Below are 26,894 nucleotides of genomic sequence, written 5' to 3'. Positions count from 1 at the left end.
CAACCCCTTCTCAGCTCTCTGTTCGCAATGCTCCAAGTTATTTTACAGTTCGATTCTTTGTCTCATAACATGAACAGGGTACCGATAGCGTACCCAGCAGAGATGGGTTGGGGAATACACTTGGGGAGAAAATAAACAATCGGAAGGGTACAGCATTTAAAAAATCAGCTGAGTGAACTTAAATTTGTATATTTCCCAGAAGCATATGGACCAAAATCGACGTTTTACACCACCAACATTTGTGGCCTGATAAATTATTTCTACTTTGCTACCTTATAGCATAAAAATGTGTCATGTTTCTTTAAAAAATATGTATTACTTATAACTACATATTCATCATTAAAATGACACCTTTATTCATCATGTGTCATTTTGCTTACTCCAGGGTACTTTGAGGAGGCTCGTCTACAACAATAGATACCTGAGCACCCAACTGCATTTGAGGTGAGCCGAGCTGAAGGTCAAATTTAAACCCCAGGGGGCTTTCCTTCGAGGGGACTTGCATAACAGCACCCACATCGATAAATACCCACGTAACAATAATTATAAAAGTAACTCGCGTGCAAACTTAATGTCTATATATATTTAGGTGCGGCACTCAGACTTCAAAGTTGAGACGCTGACGCGATACATTAATAAAATAAGTGTACTCTTTCAGGTTAACATCCTGGAGCAACGTGTGATTGTTTCCTTCGCATTGGTTTCAGCTGAGCCATCATAATGCCGGACGCATGCCGGTAAGGTTGGCCAACGTCAAAAGAACATTGTGTTTCGAAATCTGACCGTTTGAAAACATCTATAAATAAAGTGCAGGTAAAAAAATGTGGCGTGCAATTATAGACCAGGGACATTTGTAACAAAAATGGTTCTTTTTAGAGTTTATAGCGACAAAAATAAACACAACTCTGATGGACCAATATTTCAGTTTCCGATCACTTCCCTTCCAAGACATAAAATAAATTAACATAATGCATTTTCAGTCACAATCATTTATCCACATTCCCGGCAAAGTCCTCACAATAATGTACATCTCAGAGTAGATTACGTTGGCGATTTGCAACCGCCGCTCTTAGCGACTTCCTCACACCCGCCATGTCGCACACAATAAGCGAGTGGTACTTGGCATTCCGCTCTGCCGTAACAAAGACAGGAATACACTCATACACCCTCGAAATGTACTGCGTTGGCCAGGCACTATAACATGTTATTGTACTTTTTGGACACGGTACAAATCATGGCAATGTTTGTAAATGTTTACAAAACACGAAAAAAATCACCAGAGCAAAAAATGTTAAATATATGAGGGCATACAGGGGAGTTTAAAAGTTTTGCATAATATCCATGAAACAACCATAATGAGGGAACAATAGCCACAAAAATCCTGAGCATCAGCAAAAAGTCACAGGGTAAGGTCCAGCAACTTTCCTGAGCAGAGGGGTTCAGGGCCAGTCCGCCATCCAGCCTCCCAACACGTAAGCTCTACTATCCATCCCCACAAGTTAGCAACTCATGCCACCGCGATGCAAGAAGAAGCGATGGTATCCCAAGTGTCCCCCGTGTTTCGATGCATTGAGTCGGGACAGTGGTTCTCCTTTAGAGGCCGGCGCCCACCATAGTGTTGCACACTGGAAATGAAGGACGTCGGCAAGTGCTCCAAATCGAGGGCAAACACATGAATTGCTATAATCTGTAAAATGCAACAGCACGTGTTACACACAGCAATCCTCAACCGAGTCGCCATCTATATATATAAAATCGTGCATGTCTGTCTGTGTGTGTGTGGATTTCGGACCATACGCACTTTCATTGGACGGCGGTTGCCCCTGGCAACGGCTAGCGACGCCTTCGCCGCTTTCATTGGACCTGGCAACGGCTAGCGACGCCTTCGCCAAGGGCTGCAGTTTCATTGGACGGCGGTTGCCCCTGCCAACGGCTAGCCACGCCTTCGCCACTTTCATAGGCTCCGTAAATAATTAAATAATAGCTATTACACAGTATTGTTCGAGCGCTGAGGGGGGGGGGAAGGCACGCCACCCGTACCCTGCCTCTGCCGGCTGGACAATTTTGGCGAGGCCGCAGGCTCTGCACGCTACTAGGCCTCGACACCCACCACGCCACTCTGAGGTAAATTCATCAAAGTTTTTCCTACTCTTCACTCCACCCCCACCACAATGTGTGCAATTTATATTACTTTTAAACCCAACGCGCCAACAATCGATTACTTAAATGTTCACTGTACAAATAGTCATTAAGCTGGGTCAGCGTACTGCCAGTCTATCATGTAGACTGTAGCCTGCTTATTAAACTCGGTGAGCGTACTGCCACTCTATCATGTACACTCTAGCCTGCTTATGAAGCTGAGTGCATGTACTGCCAGTATATAATGTGGACTGTAGCCTGGTTATTATAATCGATTCTTTATATGTTCTTTGTACAAATAGTCATTAAGCTGGTTGAGCGACCCCAGTTCCATTCCAACTCACGCCCACCACCGCTGACGATTATTTGAAACGGACCTGGGCCTCCCCTAGGTCGACTCAGCCTCAAACGCGTAACTGCTGTCGTGTGTGAACATCGTCACTGGGGAGACGGCGGCCGGCCATTGTGGATCCAAGTCTCGGGCGAAGCCGGGTCATGTGTATGTGTGTATGTGTTTATGTGTATGTCTGTGTGTCTCTATGTATGTGTGTGTAGAGGTGTAATTGCGCATGGCTACGAATGTTGAGGTGTGATTATGCATGGCCACGGATGGCCAACAAACACAAGGGGCGGGGTTACGGCCGTACACAAGGGTGGCGCTAGCACCGACGTCCGCATGTGTATCCCCCACGGGCCCCCCCTCGGGGGCGAGTCCTATAAAAGGTGATGAGCTCGAGGGCTCGAGGTCGGGACTCAGCTTTAACCAGAGAAGACGGAAGACCAGCTAGTGTAGGCCCCAGAGCTCCCCTGGCTCGCTGTCCTTATAAGGGCCGACCAGGGCAAGCCGGTGGCGTGGCCCCGAGAGCCCAGACGAAGCTGGTCTGGTGACTCAGGGAGCCGGGATCCCAGCTTAACCAAGCTGGGACAGATAGCCTCCCCTAGTCCCGTAGTGGAGGAATTGGTATAGGTTAGAGGGGTTAGCTGTCGAGAATCCCTGTAGCCAAGTGACCTGTAATAACTGTGTTGGTGTAATAAATAAGTGTGCCTCCGATCCTGTCGTCAAGCCTCCATATATACTTACTACATCTGGGGTCAGAAGTAAACGTCCAACGATGGACACACGAGGGACGACACGTACCAGGGAGTCGGAGATGGAAGACGCCGCGGCCGAATCACCACCAGAGATGGCCGGGGTCGATTCGGAGCAGCCGGGGCCGAGTACGCCCGCGCCGCTACGACAGGAGGAGGGGGATGCGTCGGCCGATTGACTCTGGCTGGCCCACTCCCGCCTGGCGGACCTGCTCTACGCCGCGGCCGCCGCGTTGGAGGAGATCACGCGGCTGGGGGCTGGAGGAGCAGCGCGGGTCGACGACGGCAGCCGGCGCGGGGCGACGTTTCCCGCCACCCCGACGCGGCTCGCGGTCAAATTTCCCGCCATATCTACAGTACGAGCGGAGGGCGGGGCCGGCCCGCGTCACGTGTCTGCTGAGCGCCAAGCACAAGCCGTGACATCATCAACGCCGGCCGGCGCGTCAACATCGGAGCGACCGGCGATGCCATGTGCACGGCCCGCCCACACTGTATCATCGGCGGGGAGCGACGGAGAGCGTTCTGCGGCCACGGACGCCGCCTTACAACAGCGTCTGCCGCCTCTTAAAGAATTTGTCGGCGCTGACGGAGATTGAGGCGGCTTCAAGAGGCGGTTCATCGCTCATCAAGAGATGGCGAACTGGTCGGACGCCGAGGCCCTACGCGCGCTGCCAGCGATGCTGGACAATGACGCCCTGGCTACCCTCACCTCGGCGCCGAGGGAAAAGCGCGCCACTCTACACCTGGCGTTGCAGCTGCTGTCAGCCGTCTATGGGCCGCCTTCGGACTGCAGGCAGCTGTTCCACGATCGGAGTCGGGGCGCCAACGAGTCACCCCTGGCCTTCCGGACGGCCCTCCTGGCTCTGGCGAAGGCTGCTTTCCCAAGGATGGACGAGGAAGGAGTGGATGCCATGGTGGCCGAGAAGCTGCTGCTACTCGCTGACGAGCTGGACGTCAACGTCCTGGCTCAGGACGACGCGGAGATGTCGTCCCTGCTGGTCGCGCGCCACATCCACGGGGGCTTGCGGTCCCTGCGTCGAAAGGCGGCAAAGGGGGCGGCCAGCCATGCCATGGCGGCTACCGCCCTCCCATCGGAGGAGGTCTGCGGGGTGGAGCGGCGAGGGGAATGGAGAGCGGCGGCACCACAGGCTCGGAATGGACCGAGCCGCCAGGAGCAGCCCAGGACATCGGGGGCGCTCACACGCTGCTACAACTGTGGCCTGCAAGGCCACGTTGCGTCAGGATGCCGGGCTCCCCGTCAGCGCGGGGCGACACCTCGTCAGGACGCCACGCCGTCTCCTCCCAAGCTCCAGCAGAGAAATACGGCGAGTCGCGGCACCTCACACGTTTGGCCCACGCACACATCCGACACACACTCACGCGCTCAACCAAACAGGGCTCCAAATTCCCCGTCCGTCGCGCGCGATTGTTCTATAATGCGGCGAGCGCTCCAACCGGGTCAGTGGTCGGAGCTCGCCCATCGTGTCGTTGCTGCGTCGGCGGGATCATCGGTTGTGGTCGGTCATATTGATGGGGTAGAGGTGCGGATTTTAATTGACACAGGGGCATCGGCGACCATTATATCTGATTTGATTTATAACATCCTTCCCGTTCAAAGTCGTCCCTTGCTCCCTGTTGACGTGCCATGCTATGCTGCTAACGGGGGCTCGCTGGGCATTATTGGGCAAATCCGCGCCACTATCTGCATTGGAGACATTAAATTATCCGGGCCTGTTTTGGTTTCCTCCTCACTCGCGGTTCCGTGCCTGTTGGGGACGGATTTCTTGGCCAAAATGCCCATCCGCATCCTGATTGACCAGGGGTGCATTGAGCTCCCATCGGGCCGACGCGTTACATTTTTGTCTTCCCCCACCACGGAGCGCCGGGCGTTTGCCACCGTGCAGACGCTCGTGACAAAAACTGTGCGCGTACCTCCGGGGGCTCAGATGCTCGTCCCTCTTAGGTTGCGTCGGCCGTTTAATGAAGGGGTTGCGGATCGGGGGGTCTTGTTGGGACCATCTCGGGCTGGGGTAAATGGACCCGATTTGCTCGCGGCTCAGACCATGGTGAGAGGGGATGGGGACCCCTTCATTGCAGTCCTTAATGTGGGATCGCGAACGGCCGTGGTTCCTCAAGGGACCGTGCTTGCACACGCAACGCCGGTACCCTATGAGGAACCACTCGTGGGTCAGGTATCCACCGATCCTCCGTCGCGACCGCATTCGGACTGTGATGACGGATGGCTGGATGCGCTTTGCGCGGGTTCAGTGGACCTGTCCGACTCGCAGCGCGCGCAGCTGCGAGTTCTCCTGAGCGAATTTGCTGACGTTTTTAGTCAACACAAATTTGATATTGGTTGTACTAAATTGCTGCGACACCATATTGACACGGGTGACAGCGCGCCAATCCGCCAAAATCCCTTTCGGTTGAGTCCCGCCGAAAAGGATCATGTCAAATCGGCTGTTGATGACATGCTAGCCGCCGATATCATTTCCCCTTCCAACAGCCCGTGGGGCGCGCCGATCGTTTTGGTGAAAAAACATGACGGCTCACTGAGATTTTGTGTCGACTTTCGGCGTCTCAACAAAATCTCTGTGGCAGATGCGTACCCGCTTCCTCGGATGGATGAGTCGCTCGACGCCTTGGCCGGTGCGCGATTCTTTTCCACCCTCGATTTGCTATCAGGATTCTGGCAGCTTCCTCTGGATGACGAATCGAAACCTAAGACTGCTTTTCGTACACCGCAAGGTCTCTTCCAATTTAACCGCTTGCCGATGGGGTTACATTCTGCGCCGGCAACTTTTCAGCGGTTAATGGAATTGGTCTTGGCAGGTTTGCAATGGGATTCGTGTTTGATTTACTTAGACGATGTCATCGTCTTTAGCAAATTCTTCGAGGAACACCTCCAGAGGTTGCGTGCTGTTTTTCTCAAAATGCGGGCTGCCAATTTGAAATTTAAACCACAGAAGTGCCATTTACTCCGCGAATCGGTGCGATATTTGGGTCACATTGTTGGGCGCTCGGGGATATCCACTGATCCCGCCAAAACGGAATGCGTCAGCTCCTGGCCGACTCCCACCTCGGTGGGAGAGGTCAGGAGTTTCATTGGGTTCGCGTCGTATTATCGGCGATTTGTGGCTGACTTCGCTACGATTGCGAAACCATTGCATGCCTTGACGTCCAAGGGAGTCAGGTTTCATTGGGGGCCGGAGGAGGAGGCTTCTTTTCGCGCCCTCCGGAATGCTTTGGTGGGGGCTCCGCCGTTGAATTACCCGGATTTTACACAACCCTTCTTGCTCGATACAGACGCAAGTAACACGGGCATCGGGGGCGTGCTGTCCCAGCTCATTGGGGGCGTAGAGCATGTGGTGGCTTACGGTAGTCGGGTACTGTCTCCAGCCGAACAGCGGTACTGCGTTACCCGTCGGGAATTATTGGCGATTGTTTATTTCATTCAGCAGTACCGCCCGTATCTGTACGGTCGGCGGTTCACCGTCCGTACGGATCATGCGGCCCTACAATACGCCCTGCGGGTTCAACAACCATCGGGCCAGTTGTCTCGATGGTTGGAGATTCTCCAAGACTATGACTTTGTCACCACATATCGTAAGGGTCTCCGCCACACGAACGCTGACGCCCTGTCGCGATTGCCACCCACTTCGGAGTGCGCGTGCCTCTTGGGTTCGGGGCGTTGTAGGTCTCCGAACGTCACCACCGATTCGTTCCTCGTGGCCGCTGCCGATGCGCCTTCGGTTTCGGGTCCTATCGAGCAAGAAGGGAGGGATTCGTTGCTGGGGTTGTCGGTCGCGGAATGGGGTCGCCTCCAAATGGAGGACACCTCCCTCCTCGCTCTGCGCCGTCGCGCCGGGGGGGTTGGCCAGGGGGTGAAAAACGTTGACTCGTGGGGGTTGTTCCAGGGACTTTTAATGCACTGGGATGGTAAAACCCGGCGCCAGCGGCTCGTGGTGCCTGCTGCTTTAAGGGGTAAGGTGGTATGGGCTGTTCATGAGCGGCTTCTGCACTTGGGGGTTCACAAGACCTTTGCCACGCTCCAGCTAGATTTTTTCTGGCCGGGCATGGAAAAGGACGTGGGGGATCTCCTGGGGTCATGCACGCAATGCGCGCAGAGGAAGCCACCTGCTAGGGGGTCCAACCCTCCGCTGCAGTCCATAAAAGTTTCCCGGGTTAACGAGCTCGTCGCTCTGGACATACTTGGCCCATTTCCCGCTACACCCAGGGGCAATAGGTATTTACTAACGGGGGTTGAATACTTCACGAGATGGCCTATGGCCTGGCCCCTGGCGAACCAGTCGGCAGCAGCCATCGCGGAGGCCTTTGTCCAGGGCTATGTCCTCGACAAGGGTGCCCCGGAACGGCTGCTTACTGACCAGGGTAGGAATTATTCTGGTAAACTCCTACGTGAGGTGTGCGACCTCTTGGGTACGGAGAAGGTTCGGACGTCTCCGTATCACCCACAAACTGACGGGATGGTGGAACGGCTGCATCGGACCATCACGTCCATGCTGTCCCAGCAGGTGTCGGTATCCCAGACGGATTGGGACCTCCGCATAGCCGGTGTGTTGCAGGCCTACAGAATGGCTCCCCATGCGGCCACCGGATTTTCCCCTTTCTTTTTAATGTATGGGCGCGAAGTTAACCCCCCTGTGGCGACCCAGCTGAAGCTCTCGGCGCTCCAGGCGAAGTCTAATTTGTCCGAACACGTTAAATTTAACATCGCTCAATTGTCTGAGGCGCGGGAAGCGGCCGTGCAAAATTCCGAACTCCGCCAGAAGGCGAACGAGAGGCTTCGGTTGGGGCGGGTGCAGGTGGTCAAATGGAAACCAGGGGACAGGGCGTGGTTGCACTGTCCCCAGGTGCCGCTGGCAACCTCGTCAAAATTGGTACGGCCGTGGCGGGGGCCAGTGGAGGTCGTACAGGTCTTGCGGCCGCAATGTGTTCGCGTCAAATGGGGGAGGCGCCGGTGGTATGTGCACCCCTCAAGGTTGAAACCATTCATCGCGCCGCCCCGTGGTTCACACACACACACGCATGGCCAAACGTGTGAGGGTTCCGCCGACTCCCCGACGTCGCTGCACTCGCCTAACCCGACATCAACTGTTCCGTCCCCAGGTGCAACAGGAGTGACGGGTCCACACCCACCAACCCCTCCCGGAGGGGTCGGGGGTCACTCGGCAGCGACGCCTGACTCTCTTGCACCCGGACCGTCAACAACCGTCACTGAGCGTGCCAGGACGGGCCCTTGTGACGGGCCCGCCGCGAGAACGCGCGCCAAAACGCGCAGACTATTGTGAGGTCGGCCGTTGGGGGGCCTTGCGGACAATGGGAGGGGTGGCGTCCGGAGTGTGTGTATATATGTTGGTTTTGGGGTATTTATTCGGGGGGGGTGCGTCGGGTTATTTTTTTTCTCTCTCTCTCTCTCTCTTCCTGTTGTTGTTCTTGTTAAGGTTCTCTTGTTCTTGTTAAAAAAAATTACGCGAGGCACACACACGGGGTTTTTGTGAGGGATGCACCTTTATTCTGATTTTTTTTGCAGCCAGGGACGGCTGCGAGCTGTACAGGGGGGGGTGATGTAGAGGTGTAATTGCGCATGGCTACGAATGTTGAGGTGTGATTATGCATGGCCACGGATGGCCAACAAACACAAGGGGCGGGGTTACGGCCGTACACAAGGGTGGCGCTAGCACCGACGTCCGCATGTGTATCCCCCACGGGCCCCCCCTCGGGGGCGAGTCCTATAAAAGGTGATGAGCTCGAGGGCTCGAGGTCGGGACTCAGCTTTAACCAGAGAAGACGGAAGACCAGCTAGTGTAGGCCCCAGAGCTCCCCTGGCTCGCTGTCCTTATAAGGGTCGACCAGGGCAAGCCGGTGGCGTGGCCCCGAGAGCCCAGACGAAGCTGGTCTGGTGACTCAGGGAGCCGGGATCCCAGCTTAACCAAGCTGGGACAGATAGCCTCCCCTAGTCCCGTAGTGGAGGAATTGGTATAGGTTAGAGGGGTTAGCTGTCGAGAATCCCTGTAGCCAAGTGACCTGTAATAACTGTGTTGGTGTAATAAATAAGTGTGCCTCCGATCCTGTCGTCAAGCCTCCATATATACTTACTACATGTGTATGTATGTGTGTGTATGTGTTTGTGTGTATGTGTGTGTGCATGTATGTCGGTTTTTTTGTATGTCTTTATGTGTATGTCTGCGTGTCTGTATGTATGTGTGTATGTACGTGTGTGCATGTGTTTGTGTGCATGTATGTGTGTGTATGTATGTGTGTGTATGTGTTTCTGTGTATGTATGCGTGTGTATGTATGTGTGTATGTATGTGTGTGTATGTGTTTGTGTGTATGTCTGTGTGTATGTATGTGGGTTTTTTTGTATGTGTTTATGTCTATGTCTGTGTGTCTGTATGTATGTGTGTATGTACGTGTGTGTATGTGTTTGTGTGTATGTGTGTGTATGTATGTGTGTGTATGTGTTTGTATGTGTTTGTGTGTTTACGCTCGCATTACACAAATGTGTTGCAGGTCTAAGGCGTTCCTCGCGCAGCATTGCCGCTTTATTATTTCAGTCGTTTACTGCCGTACGCACCCTGAAAGTCGTGTGTGTCTGCAGCAAGCGCGTGTATGTGTACCTATGGACGCGCGCGCGTGTGTTGTGTAGGGGGAACGGTAGTGTAGTGCTTAACGTGCTGTCTGTGTCTGTGTGTGTGTCTGTGTGTGTGTCTGTGTGTGTGTCTGTGTGTGGTGTGTGGGGAGCGGTAGTGTAGTGCTTAGCGTGCTGTCTGTGTGTCTGTGTGTGTGTGTCTGTCTGTGTCTGTCTGTGTGTGTCTGCGTGTGTCTGTGTGTGTGTCTGTGTGTGTGTCTGTGCGTGTGTGGTGTGTGAGGAGCGGTGGGTGTAGTGCTTAACGCTACGCTGCGCTACCAACCCGGCGAACCGAGTTCGATTCCCGCTCACGACCACCACCGGTGACGATTATTTGAACCTCCCCTAGGTCGACTCAGCCTCAAACGAGTAACTGGTGTGGCGTATTAACATCGGCACTGGGGAGACAAAGGCGGCCGGGCGTGGTGGATCCAAGTCCCGGGCGAAGCCGGGTCATGTGTATGTGTGTATATGTTTGTGTATGTCTGTGTGTCTGTATGCATGTGTGTATGTATGTGTGTGTATGTGTTTGTGTGTATGTGTGTGTGTGTATGTATGTGGGTTTTTTTGTATGTGTTTATGTGTATGTCTGCGTATCTGTATGTATGTGTGTATGTACGTCTGTGGATGTGTTTGTGTGTATGTATGTGTGTGTCTATGTATTGTGTGTATGTGTTTCTGTGTATGTATCTGTGTGTATGTATGTGTGTTATGTGTCTGTCTGTGTGTCTGCATGTATGTGTGTGTGTATTGTCTATGTTTTTGTGTGTATGTATGTGTGTGTTTGTGTGTATGTGTATGTCTGTGTGTATGTATGTGTGTGTATGTGTGTATGTGTGTGTATGTATGTGTGTGTATGTGTTTGTATGTGTTTGTGTGTTTACGCTCGCATTACACAAATGTGTTGCAGGTCTAAGGCATTCCTCGCGCAGCATTGCCGCTTTCTTTTTTCAGTCGTTTACTGCCGTACGCACCCTGACAGTCGTGTGTGTCTGCAGCAAGCGCGTGTATGTGTACCTATGGACGTGCGCGCGTGTGTTGTGTAGGGGGAACGGTAGTGTAGTGCTTAGCGTGCTGTCTGTGTGTCTGTGTGTGTGTGTCTGTGTGTGTGCGTGTGTGTGTGCGTGTGTGGGGAGCGGTAGTGTAGTGGTTAGCGTGCTGTCTGTGTGTCTGTGTGTGTGTGTCTGTCTGTGTGTCTGCGTGTGTCTGTGTGTGTGTCTGTGCGTGTGTGGTGTGTGAGGAGCGGTGGGTGTAGTGGTTAACGCTACGCTGCGCTACAAACCCGGCGAACCGAGTTCCATTCCCGCTCACGGCCACCACCGGTGACGATTATTTGAACCTCCCCTAGGTCGACTCAGCCTCAAACGAGTAACTGGTGTGGCGTATTAACATCGCCACTGGGGAGACAAAGGCGGCCGTGCGTGAGTGGTGAGGGAGGGAGAGTGGTGAGGGAGGGAGAGTGGTGAGGGAGGGACAGTGGTGAGGGAGGGAGAGTGGTGAGGGAGGGAGAGTGGTGAGGGAGGGACAGTGGTGAGGGAGGGAGAGTGGTGAGGGAGGGAGAGTGGTGAGGGAGGGACAGTGGTGAGGGAGGGAGAGTGGTGAGGGAGGGACTCAGCCGCAAAACGAGTAACTGGTGTGGCGTATTAACATCGCCACTGGGGAGACAAAGGCGGCCGGCCGTCGTGGATACAAGTCCCGGGCGAAGCCGGGTAGTACAGCTAGTTAACTATGTAACTGGTGTCCAGGTCAGGTTACTCAATAACCCTGCCAGCCACCTACAGGCCTGACTCAGTATCGCATGCTGGTGTAGACGTTCATTTATGTACTGTACAGCACATAAGGACCTTCACAAAACCACACTTTACTCCATTGCTGCTGCACGAGGAAATAATTAAAAGAGTGGTCCATTCCTAATGTGCCAGAATAGTAGTGTGAACTTCTCACCGCCAGGGCTCAGCGGCCGTCAAGGGAGAGTGAATGCCACCAAACGCTCGCTTGGGCACTCGCTGCATTATAGGAAGCCACTGAAGCTACGCACTTTGAAATCTCGATTGTAAAACTAATTTCTTTAGAACAGTTTTTTGTGTTTAATTCGTTGTCCTTCCCCCTGCACCTCCGATTAGCACGGTTGACTACATAGGGTGCGAACTAAGTTCAACATACGTACCTATAGAATGCAACATTTTTTGCCGACAGTCCTGAAAAAGGCAGTGCAGTGCCCAATGGTGTCCTTCTCAGAAGCACGCATCATCACAGGTCTATACCAGAAGCTCACTGGCAGGTGCATTGGGCGGTTTCACTCCCAGCCGACACACGCACCCAGACCCGTGTTTTTGTCAAACGCCGGTACAAACGAAGTGACGGAGAAATACGAATGTTGAACGGTTTATTTGTGCAGGATAATAGGAAGCAGGCGAAAATCTGTTGGACATCCCTTTTCTTGCAAAAAAAAAATCACGCTGCATAATAAAAACGAACTATTTCAACAGGACATGTTCCGCATAAGTGTTCAGAATTACTGATAAGTTAAAAAGAGTAATTACTGATCAGTGTAGTAGCGATAAAATGGCACTGGAGAGAGTGCAGCGGTTGCATCCAGTAACTTTTATTGAAATGTAAAATGATCATCATGGCCAATGCAGTCGATGCCTTCAAATACCGCCACCGTTTCCATGCATCCACCTGGTTCAACATCTGGTTCACAGTCACTTGACGACACTCAAAAGGTGTATTTTTTGTACATAAGATCTTTGCAAAATAGAGGGGACTGGTTGTCTCAGGAGTCCCGCCCAACACTGCTGGACATCTTGCTTAAAACCCCCACTTAATTCTTTTGTGATTAAGCCGAATTCTCAATTAAAGTGAATTTATTATCTCAGCCTGGTCACCAATCACTGCATATAAAAACCGCCACATTTTTTATTAATTTGGCTAATATTCCAGCTTTGATGACTAGAAATATGTATTTTTATGCTTTACATAAAGTCTCCTTATACGTGTTGGAAAGTGTTCTCTGATATATTTCCCATGAATCGAAAATCAACCATTCTTTACACACGCAACTAGATGTAAGCCTTAAGAAGCAATGTTGTTTAATTAATATAGGTATCTTCACACCTCTGGCAGTTAACATATATCTCAATGATACCTGAATACACTGCGAGCTCAATAAATGGTTGCAACTAACCAGCTCTACTCTATTTGAATCAAAGTTAAAATAAATGGCAAATTAAAGTGAGACTTACGTGATTTATGGTTAGAAAAGTACGTGGTGCAGCTCATAATTTAAGCAAAAAGAGCGCACGGCCTGTTCAGTCATTCATTCATCAGCGGTGGAGAGTGGGAGATACCGAATCCTGGTGGTGCGAAGCCGGTAGATTTTCACCGTGGCCACGCAGACGGCACTGATGGCCAGGGTGGCAGCCAAGGCATACACTATGCCCGTCCAGCCGGGCATTCCAGAGCTGCCTTGCTCCAGAGAGGCTGTGGCGGGTTGTCCAAAACGCAATGCAAAGTGGATTTATGAAATGCACAACAATGCAATCACATCTGCAGACGCTGTAGACAAACGGTGTACTTATGCATCAAGTATAGAATGCAGTCGTGGGCCGAGGACAAAATTGTGTTTGTGTCTGGACCTGAACAGGGGCAGAAAATCGATAGCACTGACAGCAGGGGTAAAGTCAGTTTCAGAGCATGGGCGTAGCAGAGCAGAATGAGTGACCTCCCACCTAGGGTTGGTTGACTGGGGGCTTCAGCAGAAATAATAATGAAGGTGATATACACGGTCCAATTTCTGCCCCCCCCCCTTCTCTTCCCCCCCCCCCCCTGCAGCCGACCCCTCCAGTGCTGCTGCGGTGGCCCACTTTACTCCAGTGACCCGGTTGCTACTGCGGGGTGCACTTTCTGCCCCGCCTCCTTCCCCCCCCACCCCCTTCTCTCCTCCCCCCACTGCCGAGGCCTATATAACCTCATGCCACGGCAGATCTCTCGCCTACTTCAGCAGTTTTTTTATTGCTGTGGTTGTCCCACCTGATGACGATTGCTTGTGTTGCGATCAAAACATCGTGATCTATAATTTTTTCTACCTACGTGACTTTACCAAAAGACCCAAAGAGTATGGATTCCTGTAGTCACGAAAGCTTCAAATCAAGATTGATATACACGGTTAAGTCCAGCATTTTAACCTTTTTTTTATAATTTTTGCTGTATTCTTTTTTGCTGTTGATGCAATGGCGCCTTGGATGGCGGATCTATAAACAGACAGGCGCCACAGATGAATAACAAATTAAATGTACTAGACTCGGCGATATTGGCAACAAGACAGGCAGCAATAGCAGCAACAACAAAACGCATCGGCAGAAACATTACCAGTAACAGAAGCAGCGGTGGCAGGAACAGCCTCAGATGTTGCATCAGCAGCAGTAAGAGCGGCAGGAGGAGGAGGAACAGCGATCGTAGCAACAGAAGCAGCAGTAGAGCAGAAGTGAAACGCTAATGATACCCATTTGATCATCATGTATGTGAGGCTGTGTCCACTTATATTTCAGTTTTTGTTGATGGACCACAGACAAGTGAAAACAGTTTTTTTTATCTATGGAACAGTCGTGATGTATATCAGGCTCTCCGATCTTACATTTACATGCAAATTCCATCTCTAGCCCCGCCCACTTACCCTTGGGGGTTGCATCCATCTCTTATAGCAGCAGCTCTCCCGTTATATTTATCCTGCCTCAGCAGTTCACCTGCTGTATTTTTTTTCACCTGAAGACGATTGCTTGTGTTGTGATCGAAACGTCGTGATTTTGTTTCTATCTTTCTATGTGACTTTACCGAAAGACCCAAAGAGTAGTCATGAAGAAATAAGGAAAAGAACATGGATTAGGATGCTGTTATTAAAGCAAAATGAATTAAATGGAATGAGCAGGCCATGCAATGGTAACACCGGACGTGAGATGGGCAACTTTAACGACGGGGTGGATACCAAGAAAGAGAGAAAGAGCAAAATAAGCAGAGGACAGCAGCCGAAGAGAGAGTGAGATGCAATCAAATAATTCGGAGGACACTACTGAACAAGAGGAAATAGCAAGGCATGGAAGCAATTGAAAGAAGCCTCATTCCCCAGTGGGGGAAAGGTCCAAGCCGAGAACAACACACAGACTGCCGAAATCTGTGCGAACACATTTGGAGGACGAGGCCGGGGAGAAGCGACACTCACCGTCCCGTTGTTTGCGCAGCACGAGCACGGGGCCCTGGGACAGGTCGATGGGTTTCTCCGCTGCCACGTGCGGCTCCTCTCCAACGTCGCGTGCCGTCCGGTTGCCGCGCTCAATGCAGCCTTGTCGGCAGCGCGAGTGCCAGTCCAAGGCATTGCACACGTGAACAGTGCACTCCAGATAGACCTGCATGATCCAGGCTAAGCATTACTTTGTGTGTGTGTGCGTGTGCATATAGGCAGCGGTCCGCGTGCTACGTTACGAACCCGGCCACCCGAGTTCGATTCCCGCTCACGATCACCACCAGTGACGCTTATCTGAATCACTCCTAAGGCCTCCTCTAGGTCGACTCGGCCTCTATGTAAACTCCTTTGTCAAGGCTCTCTCCTCCTCTCACCCAGCTTAAAATACGCTGCCAAGCTTAGCAGTGTTCATTAAGACGCGGTCTTTCCCACAGCTCTGTTTCTTCACCCGAGGACGGCTGCTTGCGTTGTGGCCGAAACGTCGTGAGAATCATTTTATTAGGTTTTATTTTAATTATTTTATTATTTCCCCTCTACGTGACTTTACCGAAAGAACCAAGAAGATGAATCCCTGCAGTCACGAAAGCTTTAAATCGAAAAATATATCGGGGATCTTTGTCTTTCTGCTGCAAGCAATCGTGATCCAACAACAGTGGAGGGCAGAAGTGCATTGCTCACAACAACTAGCGCAGTGATGGGCGGATAAATTGTACAAGGTGGTGCTTCTGCCAGTCATCTCATTCAGTGAACCCATGCCACCTGGGTCTGTCCCATGACCTCTTCGTGATATGCACTCCAACAAGAGGAGGACCAAATCACCCGGAACGAGCCTGATGTTGTCAGATCTCGGAAGCAAATCAGAATTGAGCCTGGCCAGTGGCTGGATGGGCGACCACCTGCACTCAGCAGGCTGCTGCGGGGCGGTGTCTGTGAGCACCAGAGGGCAGTGCAGCCAAATGTATTCTTGTGCAAGTTTCCCCGACTTCAGTTTGTGAAATTTCGTGTACTTGTGGCGAACTTATTTATACCCAAACACGCTATATGCGGTTTTAATTCACCCACATGTGTCTATGCGATAAGACAGGAGACAACATTGTGTGGACTGTATGTGCTACTCAGCAGAAAGCTGTCTCCTCGTGCACTGCATTGTAGTCAGGGTGACGGTAGTTTATGCTTTGCACTTTGTAACACATCAACTATCGCATAAAGCGAGGGAAACATGTACTGCATTATGTTCCCAGAGCTACGCTTCCACGACTTCCAATTCCAGAACTGACCAGTGTGGTGAAGTATGTTCCAATAACTTCCACGACCTGTATGGCATGGTGAGGCCCTCATCCAGCAGCGGGTTGACAAATGGGCCCTACGAAAACTACCACACGAAACACGTTGAAACGTAAATGTGTTTCGCGTGTCTCCTGTGGACTCTCCTAGTCCACAGGCGCCGCGGTGGTGAGATGTTAACTACCTCGCCTGGTATACAGGAGGTCGTGGGTTCGATCCCTACCCAGACACCTGCTGTATAGTTCGAGTTTGCGGGTCCTCCAGTTTTTCCTTCCACACTTAGAATTAACATATGTTTAAAGTATTTGGCTGATAATAATTTCCACATGACAAGCCACTTTGTTTTGCTATCATTTGTGGCTAAATCGCTTCTGAAAAAGAGCTACATAGCTCAGTGGGCCTTACCTGGTAATATAAAAAATAGTTTATAGTTTGAGTGGCCGCAGCTGCGTTCAATGCAATCGTTGAAAGAAATAGAGCACCTGTGCACCGTTGCTCATCTCCAAGCTCTGGAAGCTGAAGTGCTTCTTCGTGTCATCGCTGCTCGGGTAGATGTCGTAAGAATGGTCCTCAGGGCACCTACAGCCAACAGAGGGAATGCACGCAATCCTGGACTCTCCAATTGACACAGCATTTATTAATCTCTTTACGAGAATAGTGTGCAAATCATTGACTTCAGTTTTATATACACACTCTACGAAGAAAATAAATGCTCACACACGTTCTTCGATGCATGTATCATGGGATTAAGACAATTTCAGATGAGGAGGTCTTGTTACACGCCTATAAGACAGTTGAATAGATGTCTTGTTACACCCCTAAAAGACAATTTCAGTTTAATCGATGTCTTGTGACACTCCTATAAGACAACTTCAGTTGAATAGATGTCTTTTGACACGCCTATAAGACAGTTGAATAGATGTCTTGTGACATGCCTATAAGACAGTTTCAGTTGAATAGATGTCTTGTGACACTCCTATAAGACAATATATGTCTTGTGACACGCCTATAAGACAATAAGCCATGTTGTGTACCCTTCTCTGAGCAAGATGTAGGAGTCACTCTCCGAGGCCCCTGGGTAGGGGGAGGCCTTGCACGTGACCAGCATCAGCTCTTGGTCATGTTCGTAGGAGTTGAGCAGCACCTGGTGAAACAACAGACAGATCGAAGCTCCAATCATTTGTCCAGAACCAGTTTGTGTCAACGTATTACTAACAACATCATACTGGATATCTGTTAAAAAGAGCTTCATAGCTAAATCGGATTCCTCCAGTCTAAATAAAATAAAGATTCTGATTCTAACATCAGCACTTGGCCTCCCTTTCACCAACTCACACTGATCAGTTATGGCGAAGTATGGCCAAACCTGCATGGCTGACGCATGGGAAGGCCTTCATCTAGTGGCAAATTGACAATGGACTGTAATATTTTCAACAGAGCAAACTATATGAAACAAACGATTCTCCATCCATCCATCACATATATGAAGTTGGTGGGATGGGGGAGGGTAGACTTTATTTACCCATATTGCCTATTCGACTTTAAAACCCAGTTCAACAAATTGCTTATTCGATGGTACTGTAATAATGGTTAAAACAATAGCTGATAGCCAGATATAATTGTTTATTATTGTTTATTGCAGACCAAAAGCAATGAGAGTTTATTCAAAGTTAAAATGTTAAATGTAAGCACTTGCACAATATCTGGAGACTCGAGCATACATTGTGCAACAAAATTAAACACATTGTATTTTATGATGCTGCATTGACAGTGGTGCATAAGCTCAACTCACAAATAAAGTCACATTAATCAATAACACTGCTTTAAAAGGAAACAATGTATAATGAATAGTTGATGCTTCGGGCAATGGCACACATAGGCCTAAAAGATAGTGCGACAAAGTTGCCCCGCTTACGTCCAACTTCAGAGATGAGGATTGCAGATTTCCAAAACGCCACCTACCATGCGATTTGTGTTGTTTTTTTGAGAGCACAGTCAACCCCTCGATGGTGGAATCCGTCCTCACCTCCACGTAGATTGTATCTCCGAGCTCCACGGAGAATGGGTACGAAGAGATGGGATGGTCAAAATGCCAGTTCGTGTAGAGCTTCATACTCAGTTCAAAATGGGCCGTGCTGTACTGGTCGTGAACCCTGCCATGAGAACACAGGGATGTTCAGAGGCTCTCTTACAAAAAAATAAATGTAAACGGATCTAATGATTCGCCCTCCCAAGTCAGGGTGGCGATTTTATTCAAGAAAATATTATTTTTAATGTTGCGGTGAACGTAGCGGTCTCTAGTGGCTGGAGGCTTAACGCGACGTGCATTGCAACTTACACGGATGAATCAAAATAACATATTTCTACTAAGTCATGTATCTCGAGCTTAAAGAATAAATATTAAAAATGTTGATGCCCTTCATACCCTGATTTGTAGATACAGAAAGATAACACGCCATCAGCAAGTCATTCTAATGGATACCTTGTACAGTGCTGCTCCTTAATTTGAGAGCCAAGTCACAGCTGGAAGTGTTACGGTGTGGTTTATGATAACATTTAGGTTTAGTTTTGAATTTTGGAAAAGCTTATTCTAATGGTTAGGAGTTAAGATTGGGCTAAGACAAATACAAATGAATAAGCAGGGTTGAGCCTGGATAGTGCTTGGATGTTGTTATTATCCTGTTATAAGAACGATAGTTTTTATTTGCCAAGCTGTCTAAATACTAATTACACTTTATTTCACCAGAATAACCACCTTAAGATTCGCATCTCATTTCCAGGGAGGTCCTGGCAAGATGGAAACAATTAATTAGTTCCAAATTGAATGTATCGATCCCTGTGGGCTTCAACAAACAGTCTCTGCCACAGGAACGTGGAATGTCCAATCATTATGTTAGGGCCACCAACTGAGATGAGCGCCACCCATTGTCAATTTGAATTTGAGGAACACACTTGGACAATAGCGGTGTTTGTTCTGATTGAGTTAGGCTGAGGGGCAGAGTTTGAGTCAGAGCATTCGATGGGAACTATTGCTGTTTTCATGACAGTATCCCTGCATATGGGTGACGTTTTGGTGCTGCAAAAAAAAACCCATTGCTGTACACTACGTCTGCATCTTTTCTTTCCACAGACTTTTTATTTGATGGACAAGAGGCTTTTTTGTTCATCTACCAAGCATGCCAAGTAGGGGGAGATAACCTTCCTCCTCCTCGTCGTGTCCCAGCTTTACTGCCGTCACCTTGGAGCAAAGCTGGCCACGACCGTTCCCTGGTTGCCGACGTAGCAGTGCAAGGGGATGCGCAGCTTCTTGAACTTCGTGCCTGGTATGAAGCCGTACGCCGTGTTCGTGTACACAACGGTGTCGCCGATTGTCTGTTGGGGAAAAGCGAGACGGAAGCAATGCGGTGCACCCACTGTTGTGGTTACAGAACTTGCACCACAAACGGAGGGTTGCGAGTTCACTATTTTCGGGCGGGGGTAAACTTGAGTCTGTGTGGTTTGGTCAACAGTGGTCATTTTAAATACATATTTGTTCTTACCATGAGAATGAGGATGGTTTTTCACTGGGCAAGGGCTTCCAACAGATGACCACTGTTGGTAACTTATTTCAGCAAATTTCAATTTAAATGTTGACGACATCTCTAAAATTCATGTACACACTGAATATTTTCTACTCATTATAAATAATCAAAATGTGTCATGGGGTGGAAATATTTCCTCCAGAGCTCCCTTTAATGGAAAAATTAGACATCTTTATCGTGATGATCTTGTCAGGAAATGAAATATAATACTATAAACCCATCTCAGTCTCTTCAATAAGTCTCTTACCCAACATCATCGTGGGCATTATTTAAACAGAACATTACAACTGCCACTAACAAGTATTTTAACATTGTAACCATGCACAGGTCTAACAGAAAATCCTAGAAACGCATGCAAATATTCATTAACATTATAAATCACACAGATAAATACATTTCACTCAAGACAGTGATACAACTAGCTTTAGTGTTCATCTTCTTCAATAATAGGTGTTACAAATATTTTACAATTGGGTTTGACTTTGATTAAAAACTAAAAAATCTCGATCAGTGAAATTGCTGACAATCAGGATCCATTTTAAATTGAAAGGCATGCCAATCTATTTTACATATTTCCACGTTGATATTCCAATGCCAGCAAATTTATACATGGAGCGCATTGTTTTTGTTATGTTCGGTGAAATGGAGTTAACCTCCATCCTGAAAGGACTTTCCTTCTGCAATAATTCATAATGCATCCAGTTCCGATAGTCACAAAGTGACACATGATGTACGTGCTTCATAATGGTCATTATGATCCTCCCAAGCTACTCAGCCACTTCGGACTCAATTTTGATTAACGTTGACCATGATTACAGACCACTTTTACAATACCAACAGGTCAACCCAAATATTTATTTATCAATTTCATTTTCACCTAATCATATGACGAGGTATGTACAGCTGCAGCTACCACCACCTCCTATTAAACCCACAATAAGATTTGAACTTAATGTCCCACACAAGAGGGGTGAAGGTCCATGACATCATGTCTTTTGTGAGTGAGATATTGGCTCTACAGCCCCAATGGGTGGTGGACGATAAAGTCCCATGTCCTTAGTCTTGGCTCCCAGGTACGAGTGTGAATGGGTTGCCATGGTAATGTTCTAATTGGTTGCCAAGCTACCTGTGTGTACGAGTAGGGATCTGGGTCTGGGCAATGAATACTGTACCTGGCTCGTGGTGCCACAGGCCTGGAGGTGGGTTTGCAGGACCACGTAGTGTCCGGTGGAGTATCCCCGGCACGAGGGGTCCTCCAGGTGGACATCGTAATTTGAGAGGCCGAGCGAGTTCACTTTACTCTGCGGGATCTTAAACTCTATGTATTCCGAAGTGCAGTTCACTTGCAGTGATGCTCCATCTAACACATTTGTACAGATTAATAAGCGCACGCGGCTTTATCGAGGCACAAATAAAATATCTCACCCTCAACACCATTACCACCCCAGAAACTCGATGTAGGGAGCCTTTCATGCAGCAGTTGATTGATAAAGGGCAGTAACTACCTTTGTGCTCGTATAAAAATGCCAACTCAAATGCCAAAATGTGGGAACGCACAATATAAATATATCACTTGCTTACGTTGCATTGACAGTGGTGCACAAGCAATGACTCTTATTCATCACGTAGCAATAACAAATATTAATTACCTGGGCTTGGTGTCGACCGTGAATAATCTGGGAATCAAACAAAAATATCAGACATGTTAGTGATTGAAAGGCAACGGGAAGATACTGTACATTTGATTTAAAAAGCCTTCTGCCACTTTCTGCAGAGTTTCGTTAAAGCTCATGTATACTTCAAAGTTAATATTATAGACTGACATCCTAAGAAAAGATGATCAATTTGCCGCGTGTGTTGTTTATTATATATACAATCTCAAAACCGTCGTCATAAACCATTTTAATCATTAATAGTTTTCACAACATTGACCTCCAGTTTCTTAAGGTTGAGAGAGACCAAGAAACCCAAGGATGTTAATAACTCATAACACGTATACTGAATGCATTCTTGCAAGCCCGCAGGTAAAGTCTGCTTACCATCGTATTGGCAGATGTCGCCCCAATAACCTGCGTAGCAGTAGCAATGGAAGTTTTCAGGATGCCAAGACTCGTAATCCACGCAGGTCCCACCGTTGAGGCACGGGTTCGGTTGGCACTGATCTGTAGAAAGTATGTTTTTAAAACGAATTTAAACCGTCCGTATGCTAATATTGGGTGGTGAATGTCTACACACGCCTGCAATTCACTATTGTGGAGGCAAAATTGCTGGATGTTGTGAAACTCCCTTCCCGTGGGCGTCGAGGTGCTCTACCCCCTGGCTCGCTAGAAGGCAACGCAGTGTGGCGGCTGTTGACCCTCGCACGCGTGGATTTTCTCTGGGTGCTCCTATTTTCTCCCAATTGTATGAGCACAAAAAAACAATCGGTTGAAAACATCTTAAAATAAAAACCAAATGTAGCAGTACTTTCCTGAACAAGAGTGTGGCTTTCCATTGTGGTGAAGTAACTCCCAGGGCAGAGAGAATGTGAGGAGGCCTTCACCGAGCAGTACTCGTTTTAAATGGTAACTCACAAGCCAACACGTGCGCAAGCACAAAACACATACATCTCACCTGGGCTCGGTGTCGACAATGCATATTCTGGGAATAAAAAAAGAATATCACACACGTGATCAGTAATGCAAAGGCAACGGGAAGATAACCAGGTGGCCTATTAGCCAGCACTTTACAGATGTGGTTGTTGGATCACGCAGACGTCATCATGCATGCGAGACAATCAATCTACAGTAATGATTATCCGGCAAGATTTCCCAAACTCCACTCCCCCCAGTGTGTGTGTGCACGTATTTACACGTGCCGCAGATGGCGTTAGTTGCTTAGTGCATCACGTGGAACTTGTTTAAAAATCATTGAACGCGTGCAGCGTAGAACGAGTTCATTTGTATTTGAATGGAGAGTAAACTAGTGAACTCAGAAAGACGTAGTGTGGTGGGTCGCGAGGACTGCAGTTTGAGAAACCCTGCTATGCGGTAATACAATCAGCAGGCTGCCTGTCTATACCAATACATTTTGAAAAGGACTGAGCTTTGTCCAGGTGCTGTTGTCCTCCCACAACACAAAGGCGAACTTGTAAGTAATATGAAGGAAGGTTTTTACTTTTTACGTCATATTATTTAAACCTGTGGAAGCTTTATTGTTTAAGGCTCACCAGGCACACTACATAAGGCCAGGACAAACTGATTTGACTGAGCAGAGTGTGACTGAGGTTGTAGATCCTCATAGTTAACTGCATCTATTATTTCATAAATATAACCCAGTGAGTGGATGAATCAATCTGAGGGTTTGGCATGCCCGGATACTCAGGCAGTGTGTCATTGGTTAATGTCAGCTCCAGGTAATAGTTAAGGCAGCCAAACTGGCAAGCTTGAACTGCACGGAGCAAGCCTAGAGAGAGAAGTCCATACTGCAGCTGGAGTCCACTTGAGCCTGATTAAGAGTAGCAAACCGTTTATAATATCTACTTATTCAAATGAACAGATGTGTGATACTGAGGCACAAATAATCTGAACCTATAATCCAAGACACAACAAACAAGGTCAATATCTGGCGTCTTTAAAAGTATATTCAACTCTTGATCAAAATAGAGGGGCCATGTAATTATTAGTCCTTCTCGCAAACAGAGGAAAGAACTAGGATTCTCAATGCATTATGCACATATGCAGTCTGAATACTTCTTAAGGCTTGAGTTCCCAATCATATAAGCTCTCCCAGTACCCACACTGTAACATTAACCTCGAAATAAGCTCAGGACTTGCCTGTCAATCAATAATGTAAGAGTCACTATTGTCTAATTGTGAAATATATCATCAACACTCAGCTCCTTCATCGTTTGACTGCTTTGTCTTCGACATTATTTCTTCTCTTTATGACTTATTATTTCCACTCACAATATGATACATTCCTCAAATTCCAAGATGAAAGTGACAGAATTAGTGGCCAAATTCAAATAAACTTCGCTATCAATCACAGCTGATTGGAGTGACAAAAACCTGATCACTTAAACTAATAAACCCAGCCAATGATAATATTATCTTCTTGGTTCTTTCGGTAAAGTCACGTAGAAGGGAAGTAATAAAATAATAAAAATAAAACATAATAAAACAATTCTCACGACGTTTCGGCCACAACGCAAGCAGCCGTCCTCAGGTGAAAACCAGGTCCGTCGAGGCGACAGAGTCTGAATGAAACAGCACACGGGCTTGGAGCATATATATAAGCTGGGCGCATTGACAAAGGAATTTGCATATCAACAGGAATTTAGCATATTTATGGGAAATGCAGGAATGTAATTAGTACTGCATATGCATGTGCATTATGCAGGATTAACAGCATCAAAGGGAGCTGCAGTTACTGCTGCTGCAGTAGTTGCTGCTGCTGCTGCAGTTGCTGCTGCTGCTGCACTTGCTGCTGCTGCTGCACTTGCTGCTGCTGCTGCACTTGCTGCTGCTGCTGCACTTGCTGCTGCTGCTGCTGCACTTGCTGCTGCTGCTGCACTTGCTGCTGCTGCTGCACTTGCTGCTGCTGCTGCACTTGCTGCTGCTGCTGCAGTTGCTGCCTTATCCATTTTAATATAACACTATGTATTATTCTACCCACCCTAATGTGTATCATACTGCTATATGTTTACTGTACAATTACGACACCATACATTACTCTGCACACTGCACCATGCCAGTGAGTGGAACGCGGTCTGAAAGTCACCGTTAACGTGAACACAATCAGTTAAGATCCGAAATGGTTTATTACGTCCTTCCAATGATTGCTAAGCCAGAATCCATCTTCTCGGTTGAAATTGTCTCTGTGTTTGTATATGTGGATCGCCTCATGAACGAATCTCTCATGATAGCCAGATGGCTTGCAGAGAACCTCTGTCTTGGAGAAGTCAATGTCATGTGAGCCCACTGAATTGTAACAGTGATCTGCCACGGCTGAGGTGTTTGTCCTACCGTGTTTCAGGTCTGCCTTATGTTCACGGATGCGGTCCGAGACATGTCGTTTGGTTTCTCCAATGTAACTGCTACCACAGAGGCAACTTAGTTTGTAGACGCCAGGGTACTGTATGTCTGGAACCACATCTTTTACAGACGGGACCAGATCACGGATTTTATGTACTGTGATCTGGTCCCGTCTGTAAAAGATGTGGTTCCAGACATACAGTACCCTGGCGTCTACAAACTAAGTTGCCTCTGTGGTAGCAGTTACATTGGAGAAACCAAACGACATGTCTCGGACCGCATCCGTGAACATAAGGCAGACCTGAAACACGGTAGGACAAACACCTCAGCCGTGGCAGATCACTGTTACAATTCAGTGGGCTCACATGACATTGACTTCTCCAAGACAGAGGTTCTCTGCAAGCCATCTGGCTATCATGAGAGATTCGTTCATGAGGCGATCCACATATACAAACACAGAGACAATTTCAACCGAGAAGATGGATTCTGGCTTAGCAATCATTGGAAGGACGTAATAAACCATTTCGGATCTTAACTGATTGTGTTCACGTTAACAGTGACTTTCAGACCGCGTTCCACTCACTGGCATGGTGCAGTGTGCAGAGTAATGTATGGTGTCGTAATTGTACAGTAAACATATAGCAGTATGATACACATTAGGGTGGGTAGAATAATACATAGTGTTATATTAAAATGGATAAGGCAGCAAGTGCAGCAGCAGCAGCAAGTGCAGCAGCAGCAGCAAGTGCAGCAGCAGCAGCAAGTGCAGCAGCAGCAGCAAGTGCAGCAGCAGCAGCAACTGCAGCAGCAGCAGAAACTGCAGCAGCAGCAGCAACTACTGCAGCAGCAGCAACTGCAGCAGCAGCAGAAACTGCAGCAGCAGCAGCAACTACTGCAGCAGCAGTAACTGCAGCTCCCTTTGATGCTGTTAATCCTGCATAATGCACATGCATATGCAGTAATAATTACATTCCTGCATTTCCCATAAATATGCTAAATTCCTGTTGATATGCAAATTCCTTTGTCAATGCGCCCAGCTTATATATATGCTCCAAGCCCGTGTGCTGTTTCATTCAGACTCTGTCGCCTCGACGGACCTGGTTTTCACCTGAGGACGGCTGCTTGCGTTGTGGCCGAAACGTCGTGAGAATTGTTTTATTATGTTTTATTTTTATTATTTTATTACTTCCCTTCTACGTGACTTTACCGAAAGAACCAAGAAGATGAATCCCTGCAGTCACGAAAGCTTTAAATCGAAATGATATTAGTTACTAGGCTTTTCCAGTATGGAATGACCTAATCAAGATATGGCTGGATACAGGGTGTATACTGAAGAATGTCATTCCAAGTACTGTGTGATAGAGAAATGCACAAACACATGTTTAACAAGATTTAAAGTTTGTTTTCCTGTTCTGTATTTTCTACATGAAGTGGTGTACATTGATATCCAGGCAGGCATTAACATGCGTCACTGCCAGAGTTTGCATTCTGAAAATTCATATAATTGTTCTCATTATTTTCTAAGAGTTCAATTACTCAAACCGATTCCACATTTGACATCCATTCATGAACAAATTGGTCTCACTGGATCCCTTTTCCCAAGTAAAAACCATACGACCTCACCGTAGTGGTCACAGTAGGGTCCAGTCCAGCCGGGAGGGCAGTAGCAATAATAGCCGTTGTTGTAGTGCCAATGCCATTGTGGGTGCCAATGCCAGTGCCAATCCAATTCCCAGCCCGATTCCCAGCCAGAGTGCCAGTACGGGTGCCAGTGATTCGCACAGATCCCTCCATTCGAACATGTGAACGAGTTGCATACGTCTGCAAGAAAAGATCCTGTTATTCATTTTTGGAATCATCAAACGCCTTCCTTGTTTCACCACCTCCATTTTAA

The 26,894-nt window shown here is 48.3% G+C and overlaps 1 protein-coding gene across 3 annotated transcripts in view; it reads right to left on the bottom strand.

Annotated features, from left to right (window-relative positions):
• Window positions 1–12,253: 12,253 nt before the first annotated feature.
• LOC133340808 (oncoprotein-induced transcript 3 protein-like) overlaps window positions 12,254–26,894 on the bottom strand; it is a 36,732-nt gene continuing 22,091 nt past the window's right edge. For 2 of the 3 annotated variants that reach the window (XM_061549223.1, XM_061549232.1), the window contains 11 exons: window positions 26,624–26,821; window positions 22,599–22,625; window positions 22,025–22,147; window positions 21,635–21,661; window positions 21,158–21,345; window positions 19,643–19,776; window positions 18,431–18,557; window positions 17,439–17,548; window positions 16,887–16,983; window positions 15,100–15,283; window positions 12,254–13,364 (listed from right to left, as the gene is read on the bottom strand). In XM_061549223.1, the coding sequence (XP_061405207.1) occupies window positions 13,201–13,364; window positions 15,100–15,283; window positions 16,887–16,983; window positions 17,439–17,548; window positions 18,431–18,557; window positions 19,643–19,776; window positions 21,158–21,345; window positions 21,635–21,661; window positions 22,025–22,147; window positions 22,599–22,625; window positions 26,624–26,821 (1,379 nt within the window). In that variant the 3' untranslated portion in view covers window positions 12,254–13,200. The remainder of the gene's footprint in view (window positions 13,365–15,099; window positions 15,284–16,886; window positions 16,984–17,438; window positions 17,549–18,430; window positions 18,558–19,642; window positions 19,777–21,157; window positions 21,346–21,634; window positions 21,662–22,024; window positions 22,148–22,598; window positions 22,626–26,623; window positions 26,822–26,894) is intronic. The other variant, XM_061549240.1, reaches the window with a different exon arrangement.

Source organism: Lethenteron reissneri, chromosome 2 (genome assembly GCF_015708825.2).
Source record: "Lethenteron reissneri isolate LAM-NWPU_2019-01 chromosome 2, ASM1570882v1, whole genome shotgun sequence".
In the NCBI taxonomy this organism is placed as follows: domain Eukaryota; kingdom Metazoa; phylum Chordata; class Hyperoartia; order Petromyzontiformes; family Petromyzontidae; genus Lethenteron; species Lethenteron reissneri.
Note: the sequence above shows the minus strand (reverse complement) of the source record. Positions and strands in the feature narration are given on the sequence as shown.